Source organism: Jaculus jaculus, chromosome 18 (assembly GCF_020740685.1).
Source record: "Jaculus jaculus isolate mJacJac1 chromosome 18, mJacJac1.mat.Y.cur, whole genome shotgun sequence".
NCBI lineage: Eukaryota > Metazoa > Chordata > Mammalia > Rodentia > Dipodidae > Jaculus > Jaculus jaculus.
The window spans coordinates 14907011-14919572 of NC_059119.1; the positions used below are offsets into that span (position 1 = coordinate 14907011).

At 48.3% G+C, this 12562-nt stretch overlaps 1 protein-coding gene across 19 annotated transcripts in view; it reads right to left on the reverse strand.

Annotated features, from left to right (window-relative positions):
• Camk2g (calcium/calmodulin dependent protein kinase II gamma) overlaps positions 1-12562 on the reverse strand; it is a 76100-nt gene that overhangs the window by 28948 nt on the left and 34590 nt on the right. For 11 of the 19 annotated variants that reach the window (XM_045137367.1, XM_004657938.3, XM_045137361.1 and 8 more), the window contains exons 6-13: positions 10063-10135; positions 9811-9913; positions 9309-9392; positions 8774-8868; positions 7473-7595; positions 5316-5399; positions 4942-4984; positions 189-232 (exon numbers count right to left, since the gene is read on the reverse strand). In XM_045137367.1, the coding sequence (XP_044993302.1) occupies positions 189-232; positions 4942-4984; positions 5316-5399; positions 7473-7595; positions 8774-8868; positions 9309-9392; positions 9811-9913; positions 10063-10135 (649 nt within the window). Of the gene's footprint in view, positions 1-188; positions 233-2101; positions 2168-4941; positions 4985-5315; positions 5400-7472; positions 7596-8773; positions 8869-9308; positions 9393-9810; positions 9914-10062; positions 10136-12562 lie in introns of all 19 variants that reach the window. The other 8 variants (XM_004657935.2, XM_045137356.1, XM_004657937.2 and 5 more) reach the window with 2 other exon arrangements.

The following is a 12562-nucleotide window of genomic DNA, read 5'->3' on the forward strand; positions in this document are numbered from 1 at the left end:
AGCTAAGACCAGGAGAGACACCTCTCCCTTGTTCCCTAAGTAGAATCCGCTGTTCTGTTCTGAGTACAAAGGCTTCTGGATTAAAACAGAACATTCAGGACAAGAAGGGAGAACAAGGTGCCCAGAATTCACCAGTAACCGCTGGGAGAGAAGCTAGTTTCTATTCAGAAGGCTGGAGAGACACCTACCTTGACACCGCCGTCTGATTTCTTGTTCAGTAGGCTTTTGGCAGCTGTGGAAACAAAGAAGCAAGTCATGTCTCCTGCATCGTACCCTCTCTCCAACCTGAAGTTTGGCAGCTGGTTCTGCAAAAGACTGCTGTGCTGATAAGGGGCCAAAGGCCGAGGGTCTCCAGGCCCCTGAAAGAAGCCATTCCCAGTGGCTTCCCTGCACGATGGGCATCTCGGATGAGTCAGAGCCATGGCACCTCAGGACCTTTTCTGCCACAGAAGAGGGAGGGCTTGGAAGAAACAGACACCCTGTGCTTTTTAGGAGGAAAAACCACACTTGGAACTGGAACCACCTGGGGCTCTCGGGAGCAGTATCCTCAACATCTTCCACCCAGGCCATGAAGCCGAGTGCCGGGGTGAAGCGGTGAGGGCCCCACGGAGGTTCTCTGGACAGCCGCCCTGGCAGGATGCAAGACATCTCCAGGGTGTTCTCAAGAAAACAGTGTCACGGTTCACGAAGGAGACCAGACGTGAGGACATACAGACACAGACACAGACACCAGGACCACCTACAGGAGGGTTTTGCCAAGGGGGCTGAAGCTTTCAATGGGCAGGATCTCACTTGGTGTACTGGGTTCTAGATGTTACCCTTTTTTCCCAGACTGTCTGAACCTATGAGCAGGAAGGACCAGACAGAAAATAATGAACTATCAAATAGATTCTAGCCAGGCATGGAGCGGGACTCCAGGCAGAGGGTGGGAAAGTCCTGAGGCACGGGTCAGCCCAACTGTCTGATCCGCCTGGAAGGCCCTGGATTCATATCTTCATTCCACTAACTGCTGAATGTGTGACCTTAAGTGGGTCATTTAACCACTTTTGAGTTTTAAATTCCTTGTGTAGAAAACAGAATCTAGGTCACAGGATAATGGTGGGGATCCAATAGGTCTATGCTTGCAAAGCATTTACTGGAATGCTTGGCACACAGGAACCAAGGACCATTGGCTACTGTTGTCACTATTGCTACTGCCCTCTGCCCTTGAGGTGGCTATTCCTATCTAAGCTGTGCTCTGTCTTTCTCCAGTGAGACTAGGGGTCCTTCCATCGCAAAATGGACTTTATCCCTACTTCCAGTCTTGATGGATTTGAAAAAAAGGTCTTTTTTAAAATTTAGTGTGTGTATTAGTAAGCCTGACTACCTATTGTTAAATGTACCGGCCAGTTATCAATTCTGGTTGCCCATGAGAACACCTGGAGCACTTCAGAAAATACTTATGCCTCTTCCATCCACCAAAGATTCTGCTTTTATTTGTCTGGGATGGTGCCCTGACATCAGGATTGCCAGATAGCTGTCCTGAATAGACAAGAGTTGAAAATCTACAACATACATATCTTATGCGTTACTGTGTTACCTGTTATCCCCATTACAGAGATGAGGAAAGTTAAGGCAGGGAGAGCTGATGTGGCTTAGGGTACAGTGGGGCTAAGTAAGATCCAAGCTGAGGGGTGGTTGGTTGGCTGAGGATTCTGCACTCCATAGCCTTGTAGACCTGGCAGCTTACAAATTTAGACTTTGCAAGTTTGCGGGCTTCCTCTGTGGGGCATTCATTAGAGAGTGCTGCAAGAGTCTAGTCTTAGCACCGGGCTGTCTGCAGGTCAGGCCATCTGGAAGAAAGGCTCCTACTGCCCAGCTCCACGTCCCCAGGCTACTGCCTCCTGAGAGTTGGCAAGCGCCCAGCATGCATGGCTGGTTAGGGGGGCTTCATAACACCAATGTGCTTGCAGATGCCAAGTTAGGTGGTCCGTCTGGCATGCCCATCTCAGCCCACAAGCATGGGACTCGTCTCCCTGGTGAGTGGGCCTGGCATGCTGGCCTTCCTGTTGGGGTGGCAGGGAGCTAAGGCAGGCGGTCAGGGAGGACTCATGCCACGTACCTTGCCCGGCCAGGCCGGCGGCGGCGCTCGCGGCAGGCGAGGCGGGGGCGGAGCTCTGCCTGCCAACTGAGGGGATACAGTCTCTCAGTGCACAGAGCTGCCGCAATGTAGTCACGGGGCGGGGCGGGGCGGGGCGGGGGGGGGGCAGTCAGCAGCGAGCATGCCCCCTGGCAGGAGGCGTGGGAACCGCTGGCCGCCCACGCACAGCAGGGCCCAGGTGGCGTGGCCAAGACAGCCAAGCCAAGGGTGGGGAAGAGAGGAGGCAGCAGGGGGCAGGCTGAGGAGACAGGAGCACCCAGCCCTGCGGCAGACTGGCGGCCTGTGTGGACCAGGCTTGGACGGGGTGAAGGGATACCACACGTCTACTTCATGGTAACTGCTCCAGTGCTGGCCCCATGGTTGCCTCAGGGGTCAGTCTACAGGTAAAGAGCCTGACCTGGTGGGAGGCAGGTGTCTTTCTGAGGCTACCCAGTTTTGGCTGACATGAGCCCATTCATTATTGGCGAGCTTGGAGCAGCCCCTTTCCCCTCACTTTTCCAACAGCAGCAAGGCACTGGGGCCTGAGAGGGCTCATGGCCCTTGGGCAGCTACATTTACAGAAAATCTCCAGCTCCTCCAAGTCGCAGGTCCCTTTCCATCTTAAGGGAGGTAGCCAAAAGAGGCAGCTTGTCTCAGCCTGTATTTTTTTCTGTTTTTTTGAGGCAGGGTCTTGCTCTAGCCCAGGCTGACCCGGAATTCACTATGTAGTCTTAGGGTGGCCTCGAACTCACGGTGATCCTCCTACCTCTGCCTCACGGTGCTGGGATTAAAGGCGTGCGCCACCACGCCTGGCTCAGCCTGTATTTCTTAATGCATTGAGGGGATGAAGATGCCCAAGAAATGAGCTCCAGAAAGCTCAGGCTGACAAAATAATAACTTCTGGAAGCCCTCATTTTTTTTTTAAACCATTCACCAAGCTACTACACGATCCAGGGCTACAGAGAACCACCATTTTGAGTTCCTGTGGGAAACATAGCTTCGGCCTAAAGGAACAGGTGAGGGCCCTTCATTACACCTGAAAGACAGTTCTTTCTGCAGAAGACTGCAGAGATAGGTAAGCTCCGTCCTCATCTGTCTGAAAGTCCGGGCAGAAGAAGCCACCCTGGAGCCCTTGCATCACTGCATTGTTTCGGCTCCACTGACCCAGGGTCAAGTAAGCTCAAGGGCTGGGAGGCTCTCTGTGGAACGCACGAGTGCGCTCTCCTGACAGACAGCCCGACTGCCTGAAACCAGGACGCTGATTTCATTAAATGGGAGAGGGAGGCTGACGTGAAGCGCAAGGCTTCAGGACAGGGCATGCTGCCACCGCGACTGACCGGCCAGGCTAAACAAGAGGCGGCAGCGGCAGTGTGCCCTCACGTTTCTTTGACTCAGAGGAAAGAAGGAAATATCACCACTTTGTGGACAGCACAGAAATGCCCTTCCATGTCCTCTAGGAAGGCTCTTAAACCCGCAAAGTCGAAGCTGACAGTGATCAGAGGGCAAGGACCATCAGCATGGGGCCACAACTCTGTGGGAGGCAGCCAGTCACATGCCTCTGGTCCCCTCTGTGAGGGGACAAATCCAGGGCCATGATCTTCCTTTGGTGTCTACCCACAAGATTAGGAACCAGCCTCCAAACCAGGGTAAATCCCTGGTTTACTCACTGTCCAGTCCTGACATTCTGGAGCGCCGTGGCTCTCGGAGCTGGTGAACCCCTAGGCCTTCCTGCCTGTGGCCTCCTCTAAGCCAAAACCCTTGGGTGACCCAGGATGAGGATCCAGCCCAGCTGAGCCCATGGAAACGTGAGCTCAAGGAAGCAAGCCCTGTCCAGAGAGGCCGTCCACCTTGAGCAGCGGCTGGCACTCCTGCACAAGCCCCTCTCCATGGCGGTGCAGGTAGTAAGCGAGGGAAGGAGTCTTGTTAGGAAGATGAGAAAGGGGATGGGGTGGGTCTTGAACCAAAACAGCGAGGCTGGAGGTTAGAGACAGGGAAGACCAGGGCAATAGCAAGCCGGGGAGAGACCTGTCTTCAGTTAAGTCTTGACATTAATCTTTTCCTCATAGAAAAGCCACTGTGTTCCCAGCTGAGGGCAAACAATGATGAGGGTGAGGGTGAGGGTGAAGGCGGGGCAGAGGGGACTGGAGTGTCTTGCATCTTAAAAAAGAAATGTCAAGTGTGATTTATAAAGTACTGATCCCCAACTCTCCCCATTCCTCATGCCCACCTAAGAAAGTTCCTGCCCCTTCCACCTGCTGGTCCCAACTTCTTCACTTTTATAGCTAATGTCACAAGGCATATTTTAAGTTTATTTCTGTGAAAGTATAAAACACTTGGAATAATTTCAACTAAGCAACCCTCTGCTTGGACACAATGAAGCAAAAGATCATCTCAGTGGACACAATGAAGTAAAAAATTATCTCAGTGGGTACATTTGGGAAGATTCACTATATTTTATTTCTTTCTCTCTCTCTTTTTTTTTCTCCCTGGATACCTTGGACTGGCTAAAATATTCCTGTTGATAGTCCTCAGAGAATTAAGTAACAATGTACAGGGGCAAGGAAGGCTGGACAAGCTACTCCTTGGGAGATTTTTAAGAAAAAGAATTAATCAGTCTGAGTTCCCAGAAAAGGCTCCCTCCTCTGCAAAGAATTTCAGGAATATGGCCCAGTAGCAGCAGTACCTCAGATCAGGATCAGAAATCAGGATCATGGAGCCTGGTCAAGGTATTGCTAAGACACTAGCGTTGCCTGGTACAGACAGGCTCCATTTCTGACCCACTCACCTTGGCAGAATTAAAGCACATAGTGGGGAACACGTACCTGAAAAGTTCCTGGAGACAAGCATGGTCGTGAGGATGGCACCCTGGGGAAAGAGATGGTGTCATGAGTGCAGATGGACTCTAAAGAGGGTTAGCCTGGCCTCAGGCAAAGGGAGTGCCTGGCTAGGGTTTGAAGACATCATCTTTCTAGCAAACCACAGACCCAAACATACACAACCTTCGCAGCTTAGAACCAGCAGGGGGAGGAGATTCTTCCTGTGATGGGACAGGAGCTACACAGTTATAAGTCCCAAAGTGGCCAGCACGCCTTTAACCCTAGCACTAGGGAGGCAGAGGTAGGAGGATTGCCATGAGTTCTGGGACATCTTGAGACTATATAGTGAAGGAGGCTGGTGACCTACAAGGGAGACTCACCTTCAATTTTCTCCGGGCATTGAACTTGCGCAAGCACTCCACAGTCTCTTGGCGATGCATCATGGAGGCCACCGTGGATCGTTGCTAGAAGCCAAACAGACAGGCCCATGAGATACCCAGAGCAGATCCCTGGCCCTTCACTTCAGACTTGGCACAAATGGCTGTGCCATGACAAGGTGTGCACTCTGCTACCACAGAGTTACTCTGAAGATCAAATAAGGTCACCGATACAACAATGCTTAGACACGGCACTGCCCAAAACTCAAGGCTGCCAAATGTGGTGGCGCACACCTTTAATCCCAGCACTTGGGAGGCAGAGGTAGGAGGATCACCGTTAGTTCAAGACCACCTTGAGGCTACGTAGTGAATTCCAGATCAGCCTGAGCTAGAGTGAGACCACCTCAAAAAACAAAAACAAAAAACCCCTCAGTCATCACCTTTTCTCACAAAACCATTTCCTCTTCTAGGTCTGTGAACTGTACAGACATCTGCTCACTGACCCAAAGTGAAAATCAGCAGTACCCATCAAGCCCACTCCTCTTTCATGCCCTAAATCTAACTGGACACTAAATCCTTTATCTAATGAATTTGTAGACTATTCACTATATGCTGCCCACCCCCCTCTCTCTCCCCTCAGCCAAAACTTACTTCATCTGGCCTTGCTGCTTTTTTTTTTTTTTTTTTTCCAAGGTAGGGTCTCACTGTAGCCCAGGCTGACCTGGAATTCCCTAAGTAGTCTCAGGGTGGCCCTGAACTCATGGAAATCCTCCTACCTCTGCCTCCCAAATCCTGGGATTAAAGGTATGCGGCATCATGCCTGGCTTGGCCTCCAGGTCTTGCCTCATCAATTCTGTTCTCTACACGGCTTCCAAAGCGACCTTAAATGCAAAGCTCATATTCTTTAAAACCCTTATGCTTCCAGAATTAAATTTCAACTCCTTAGACAAAAACTTGTATGTCATGAAATCTTTCTTGCCCCATTCTCTTGCATTTCTATAGTCATAGTCTTACTGACACTCAAACTACTTAACATTTTTTTGTTTTCAAGGTAGGGTCTCACTATGGTCCAGGCTGTCCTGGAATTCACTATGTAGTCTCAGAGTGGCCTTAAACTCACAGTGATCCTCCTACCTATGCCTCCTGAGTGCTGGGATTAAAGGCATGCACCACCATAACCAACTCTCTCTCAAATAAGTAAGTAAAATATACTAAAAGAAAAGAAAAGATCCTGGAGCTAGATAGATGGCTGAGTGGTTAAGGCACTTGCCTGTAAAGCCTAAGGACCAGAGTGTGACTCCCCAGTACCTTTTTTCTCTATCTCAAATTATATATATATATATACACACACACACATATATACATACATACATACATATGGGGCTGGAGAGTTGGTTAGCTGTTAAGGTACTTGCCTGCAAAGCCAAAGGACCTTAGTTCTATTCCCTAGTATCCTTTCTCTATTTCAAATAAAGAAGGGGCTAGATAGACAGATGAGCAGTTAAGGCACTTGCCTGCAAAGCCTAAGGACCAGAGTTTGATTTTCCAGCACCCTCTTTCTCAAATAAATAAATAATTTTTTTCTTCTTTTGAGGTAGGGTTTCACTATAGTCCAGCTGGCCTGGAATTCACGATGTAGTCTCAGGGTGGCCTCAAACTCTCAGCAATCCTCCTACCTCTGCCTCCCAAGTGCTGGGACTAAAGACATGTAACATCACACCTGGCTCAAATAAAAATAAAAAATTGGGGGAAAAAAAGAGAGATCCTTAACTATGCCAGACACCCCCCCGCCAAACACACACACATACACACTCCCTTTTTGGTCTGGAAATAAGATGTTTCAGTTTGATAGACTGCGTATAAAAAGACAGCCTACCAACCCACATTGACAGCCTAGGGGGCTTGCCTAGGAATCCAGCATAGAAGCTTCATGGCTGAACTTGGAACGCTCTTTGTCTTTGTGGTGGTTGTGTTTATTCTGGTTTGGCTTTACTAGGTAGGGTCTTGTTCTAGCCCATTTCCTCTGATAACATTTATTGACCCCAGGGGTCTATTCATTGCCCAGCCCTCCTGCTGGAATGACGCTCGGTGTAAAAGGGTTACTGAAGACACATCAAGGGCTGCCATTCTAATTCCAAGACCTGGGGCAAAGACACTTACACAGACCCATGGGTGCTTGAGAGCCTGGTCAGCTGTGATGCGCTTTGCTGGGTTTATGGTCAGCATCTGGTTGATCAAATTCTTGGCTTCAGGAGTAACCGTGTCCCATTCTGGTGATGGGAACTAAGGATCGAGAACATGGGAGAAGGGAGATATGATGAAATGCAGGCTGTCTCCTTTGTAATTCCTGTAATTGGGATACCTTATGGTCCCCTAAGTTGCCTGACAAAGAGTTGGAGAAATCTGGGGAAGATCCCAGAGCCACTGTTAACTTAAAGACTAAGAAAGAGGCCGGACATGATGGAGCACACCTTTAATCCCAGTACTCAAGAGGCAGAGGTAGGAGGATTACTGTGAATTTGAGGCCAGCCTGAGACTACATAGCAAATTCCGGGTCAGCCTGGGCTAGAGTGGACCCTTCCTTGAGAATAAAGGAAAAAAAAAAGGACTAGGAAAGAAAGAGAATAATAATGATTAGAATGCAAAAATATCAGGTCACAGCAGGGAGGAGACCCCAACATTCTCCTTTTCAAGTTCTCTCTCTTACTAAGGAAAAACAAGCTCAGCAATGTGACCAACTACCACTGTAGTGAAGGGAGCCTCCAGAACCCTCCCTGTGTGATGCAACACACCATGTTGCTTCTCTACCCTTTGTAAATATAGATCAAAGGGCTTCAGTGCTTCCTTAATTTTACAGATACTAAAGAAGGGTACAAAAAAAGAAAAGAAGGGCTGTAGAGATAGATGGCTTAGCAGTTAAGGCACTTGCCTGCAAAGCCAAAGGACCCACGTTCAATTCCCCAGGACCCACGATAGCCAGATGCACAAGGTGGCACATGCGTCTGGAGTTCATTTGCAGTGGCTGGAAGCCCTAGTGTGCCCATTCTCATTCTCCCTCTCTCTCTCTGATGCTAATAAATTTAAAAAAAAAAAAGAAAAAGAAAAAGAAAAGAAAAGCTGAAGAGATGGCTTAATGGTTAAGGCGCTTGCCTACAATGCCAAAGGACTCAGGTTCAATTCCCTAGTACCCATAAGCCAGAAGCACAAGGTGGCGCATGTGTCTGGAGTTTGTTTGCAGTAGCTAGAGGTCCTGGCACACCCATTCTCTTTCTCTCTTTGCCTCTTTCTCTCTCAAATAGACAAAATTTAAAAAGAAAAGTTGTCCCACAGGGTGGCAAGAATTGAGTCCTGTATGCCCATCCTTGGGTCCTCAAAGTCCCCTGATGCCCCATTCTCAGGTGACATAACAACACACAACCCCTTTGGAATGTTTGCTCTGCTCTTAGAAAACCCATCCTTACATCGTAGGCTCCAGCTTTGATCTGCTGATAGAGCTTGTGCTGATCCTCATCCCAGAAGGGAGGGTAGCCCACCAGGAGGATATACAGGATAACCCCTGCGAGACAGAACACACCAGTCACTGGGGTCAGCCACCTACTTCCCCGAGGAACCAAGGAGGCCATGCATGGCTCAGAACCACCCAGAAAGGTAAAGCCAGGCCAGAGTTTAAGATGGATGCCAGATCAAAGTGCTGTGCCACTAGCCCCTCCTTCAGTGCCTCGCTCCTCATGTCACCACATCACGTCAGATTTCTTTCGGCACTTCCTGTCCTCTAAGGTGTGGGCAAGTCCCTCTCCAAGAAGGATGCAACATAATCCAGGAAGTTGCTCCAGGGAGGAGGGTGTAATGACAACAGCCTTCCCAGGGAAATGAGAGCAAACACTGATTTCACACGCAGCAGGGCCCTTGAGGGACCCACAGGGAACAGTAATGCCTCTTTCACTGGAAGCCAAGGGCCCTTAACACCAAAAAGCTGAGGGTGTGGAATGGGCTTACCGCAGGCCCAGATATCCACAGGTTTTCCATAGGGATCTTTCCTCAAGACCTCAGGGGACAAGTAACCTGGGGTGCCAGCAAAACCTGTAGCAGAAGAGAGGGCAGAGCCACACTGAACCCAGTTTTTTTCCTCTGAGCAAATCCACATCCACAATTTCCTCCAGAGTCCCTCTCGTTCCTACTGCTTTTGCTGTATGCGCTCTCAGCACACAGGCTGGGCTTCTTGTAGTGCCTGGAATCTAAATCAGAGGGCAAGGCCCTGCTCCTACCAGGAACTCCAGCATCTCCCCAGAGGCACCCAGGACACAGTGCTGATAGCAGCTAGATGCACTGTACTGAGTCACGAAGGGCCAGAAAGGATCTCTGTGCCTTCCCACCCTCCTCCACTCTCCTAGGAGTCCAGGACCATTAAAGGTCTGGCTTCTAGCTCTGAAAGAGGAAGGCAGATCAGGAAGAGGAGGAAGGGCGGGGGCTGCATTCCAAGAAGACAGGGACAGCTTACCAAACCAAGCCTGCTGCTCTCCCTGAACTTCGATGGCGAGGCCAAAATCAGCCAGCTTGACCGCAGCACCCTTGCATTTACTTGCCAGCAGCAAGTTCTCCGGCTGTCAAAGGAATGGGGAGCATTGTATGAGACACCCACTAGGAGTGCAGAGGGAGCCCACTTTAGGCTCATGCAGTACCACTGCCAAGCAGCAGGTGGCGTCAACGCGTCACAAACAGGGGGCAAAGGAGAGACGTCTGCAGTATGTACCTTCAGGTCCCGATGAACAATGTCATGCTGGTGGATGTGGTTAACACTCTCCAGAATCTGATGTATACAGTGGCTGAAAAAGCAGAAAGAGAAAAATACCAGCATATTGTTAAACCACTACATCCAAGACCACATGCTGTGGACCAAAATCACTGAATGAGGAGCTATCACTTTGGACAGCATCTAACGTAACCTATTTTGTTTTTATTTTATTTTCCAAGTTTCACTTTATTTTACTAAATATATTTATTTTCAAAAAGGGAAGAGAGAGAGAGAGAGAGAGAGAGAGAGAGAGAGAGAATGAGAATGTGTGTACCAGGGCCTCTTTGTGGATCTGGCTTTATTGGGTACTAGGGAATTGAACATGGGCCAGCAGACTTTGCAAGCACATGCCTTAACCACTGAGCCATGTGCCACCATGCCTGGCTCCTCTCCCCTTTCTCCATCCCCATCTCTGGCCCCTGGTAACCCCCATTCTACTCTACTTCTATGAGATCATCTAGTTTTAGATTCCACATATAAGTGAGATCATATGGTATGTATCTTCCTGTACTTGACTTATTTTGTCCAAGTCCATTCATGTAGTCATAAATGACAAAATTTGCTTTATTTTTATTTTCTGCTTTTTCCAAGTGGGGTCATTCTAGCTCAGGCTGACATGAAACTCACTCTGTAGTCCCAGGCTGGCCTCAAACTCACAGTGATCCTCCTACCTCTGCCTCTCAAGTACTGGGATTAACGGTGTGTGCCACCACAACTGGCTAGAATTTCCTTTTTTTTTTTTTTTTCAGGGCTCAGTAGTATACATCACATTTTCATAATTTATTTGAAAGCAGAGATACAGAGGAGAGGGAGTGAGAAAGATAGAGTGAGAACGAATGGGTGTGCCAGGGCCTCTAGCCGCTGCAAACAAACTCCAAATGCATGCTCCATTTGTGCATCTGGCTTTAGATGGGTACTGGGAAACTGAACTCCGGTAGTTAAGCTTTGCAGGCAAACACCTTAACCACTACACCATCTCTCCAGCCCTATATCATCATTCATCTGTTGACGGACACTTTAAGTTGTTTCCATATCTTGGTTATTGTGAATAATGCTGCAATGAATGTGGGAGTACAGACATTTCTTTAACATACTGATTTTAATTCCTTTGGGTATTTACCCAGTAGTGGGATTGCTGGATCATATGGTAGTTCTATTTTTAGTTTCCAGAGAAACATCCATACAGTTTTCCAAAAATGGCTGTGCTAATTTACAATACCAACAGTGTATAAGGGTTCCCTTTTCTTCTTCTTTTTTAAAATTTTGTTTTTTTTTTTTTTTCCAGGTAGGGTTCCACTCTAGCTCAGGTTGACCTGGAATTCACTATGTAGTATCAGGGTGGCCTCAAATTCATGGCACTCCTCTTACCTCTGCCTCCCGAGTGAGTGTGCCACCAAGCCCAACTTAAAAATTTATTTATTTTGAGAGAAGGAGGGAGAGAGAGAGAGGGAGAATATGGGCGTGCCTGGGCCTTTAGCTGCTGCAAATGGACTCCAGACACATGCCCGTTGTGCACATGTGTGACATCGTGCACTTGCATCACTGTATCTGGTTTACATGAGACCTGCAGATTTGAACATTAGTTCTTAGGCTTTGCAAACAAGTGTCTTAGCCACTAAGTGATCTTTCCAGCCCTCTTGGTTTTGTTTTTTGTTTTCATTTTTGCCTTTTTTTTTCAAAATTTTATTAACAACTTCCATGATTATAAACAATATCCCATGGTAATACCCTCCCTCCCCCCACTTTCCCTTTTGAAACTCCATTCTCCATCATATCCCCTCCCCATCTCAATCAGTCTCTCTTTTATTTTGATGTCATGATCTTTTCCTCCTCTTATGATGGTCGTGTGTAGGTAGGGTCGGGCACTGTGAGGTCATGATATCCAGGCCATTTTTGTCTTTTTGAGGCGTGGTCTTTGTCTACACCCAAGCTGGTCTGGAACTTGCTTGGTAGCCCAGGGTGGCCTTGAACTCATGATCTTCTCACTTCTCAGCTTCCTGAATGCTAGGTGTGTGCCATCTCCCACCTAAAAGTCCCCCTTTCTCCTTATCCTCATCAACATGCACTTCATAGAAAAGAAAACTGAGGCCTAAGTAGATTCCATGGTTTCTCCAGAGTGAGCCACTTAAAGGGCACAGAAGAGACTATAACAGAAGCTCTTATTTTGATAAATCTGTTTGCAAGACATCAGGAGACATAACTCCTAAGAAAGGTGAGACCATTCAACTCCTTCATTTTTTCTCTTTCTCTGCAAGTTGTATTTTATTCTTTCATCCAAAAGAAAAGCAGCAGCAGCAGCAGCCAGGAATGGTGGTGCATGCCTTTAATCCCAGCACTTGGAAGGCAAAGGTAGGAGGATCGCCATGAGTGCAAAGCAATCCTGAGATAACATATGAATTCCAGGCCAGCCTGTACCAGAGCAAGACCCTACCTTGAAAAACAAAAATTAAAATACTTG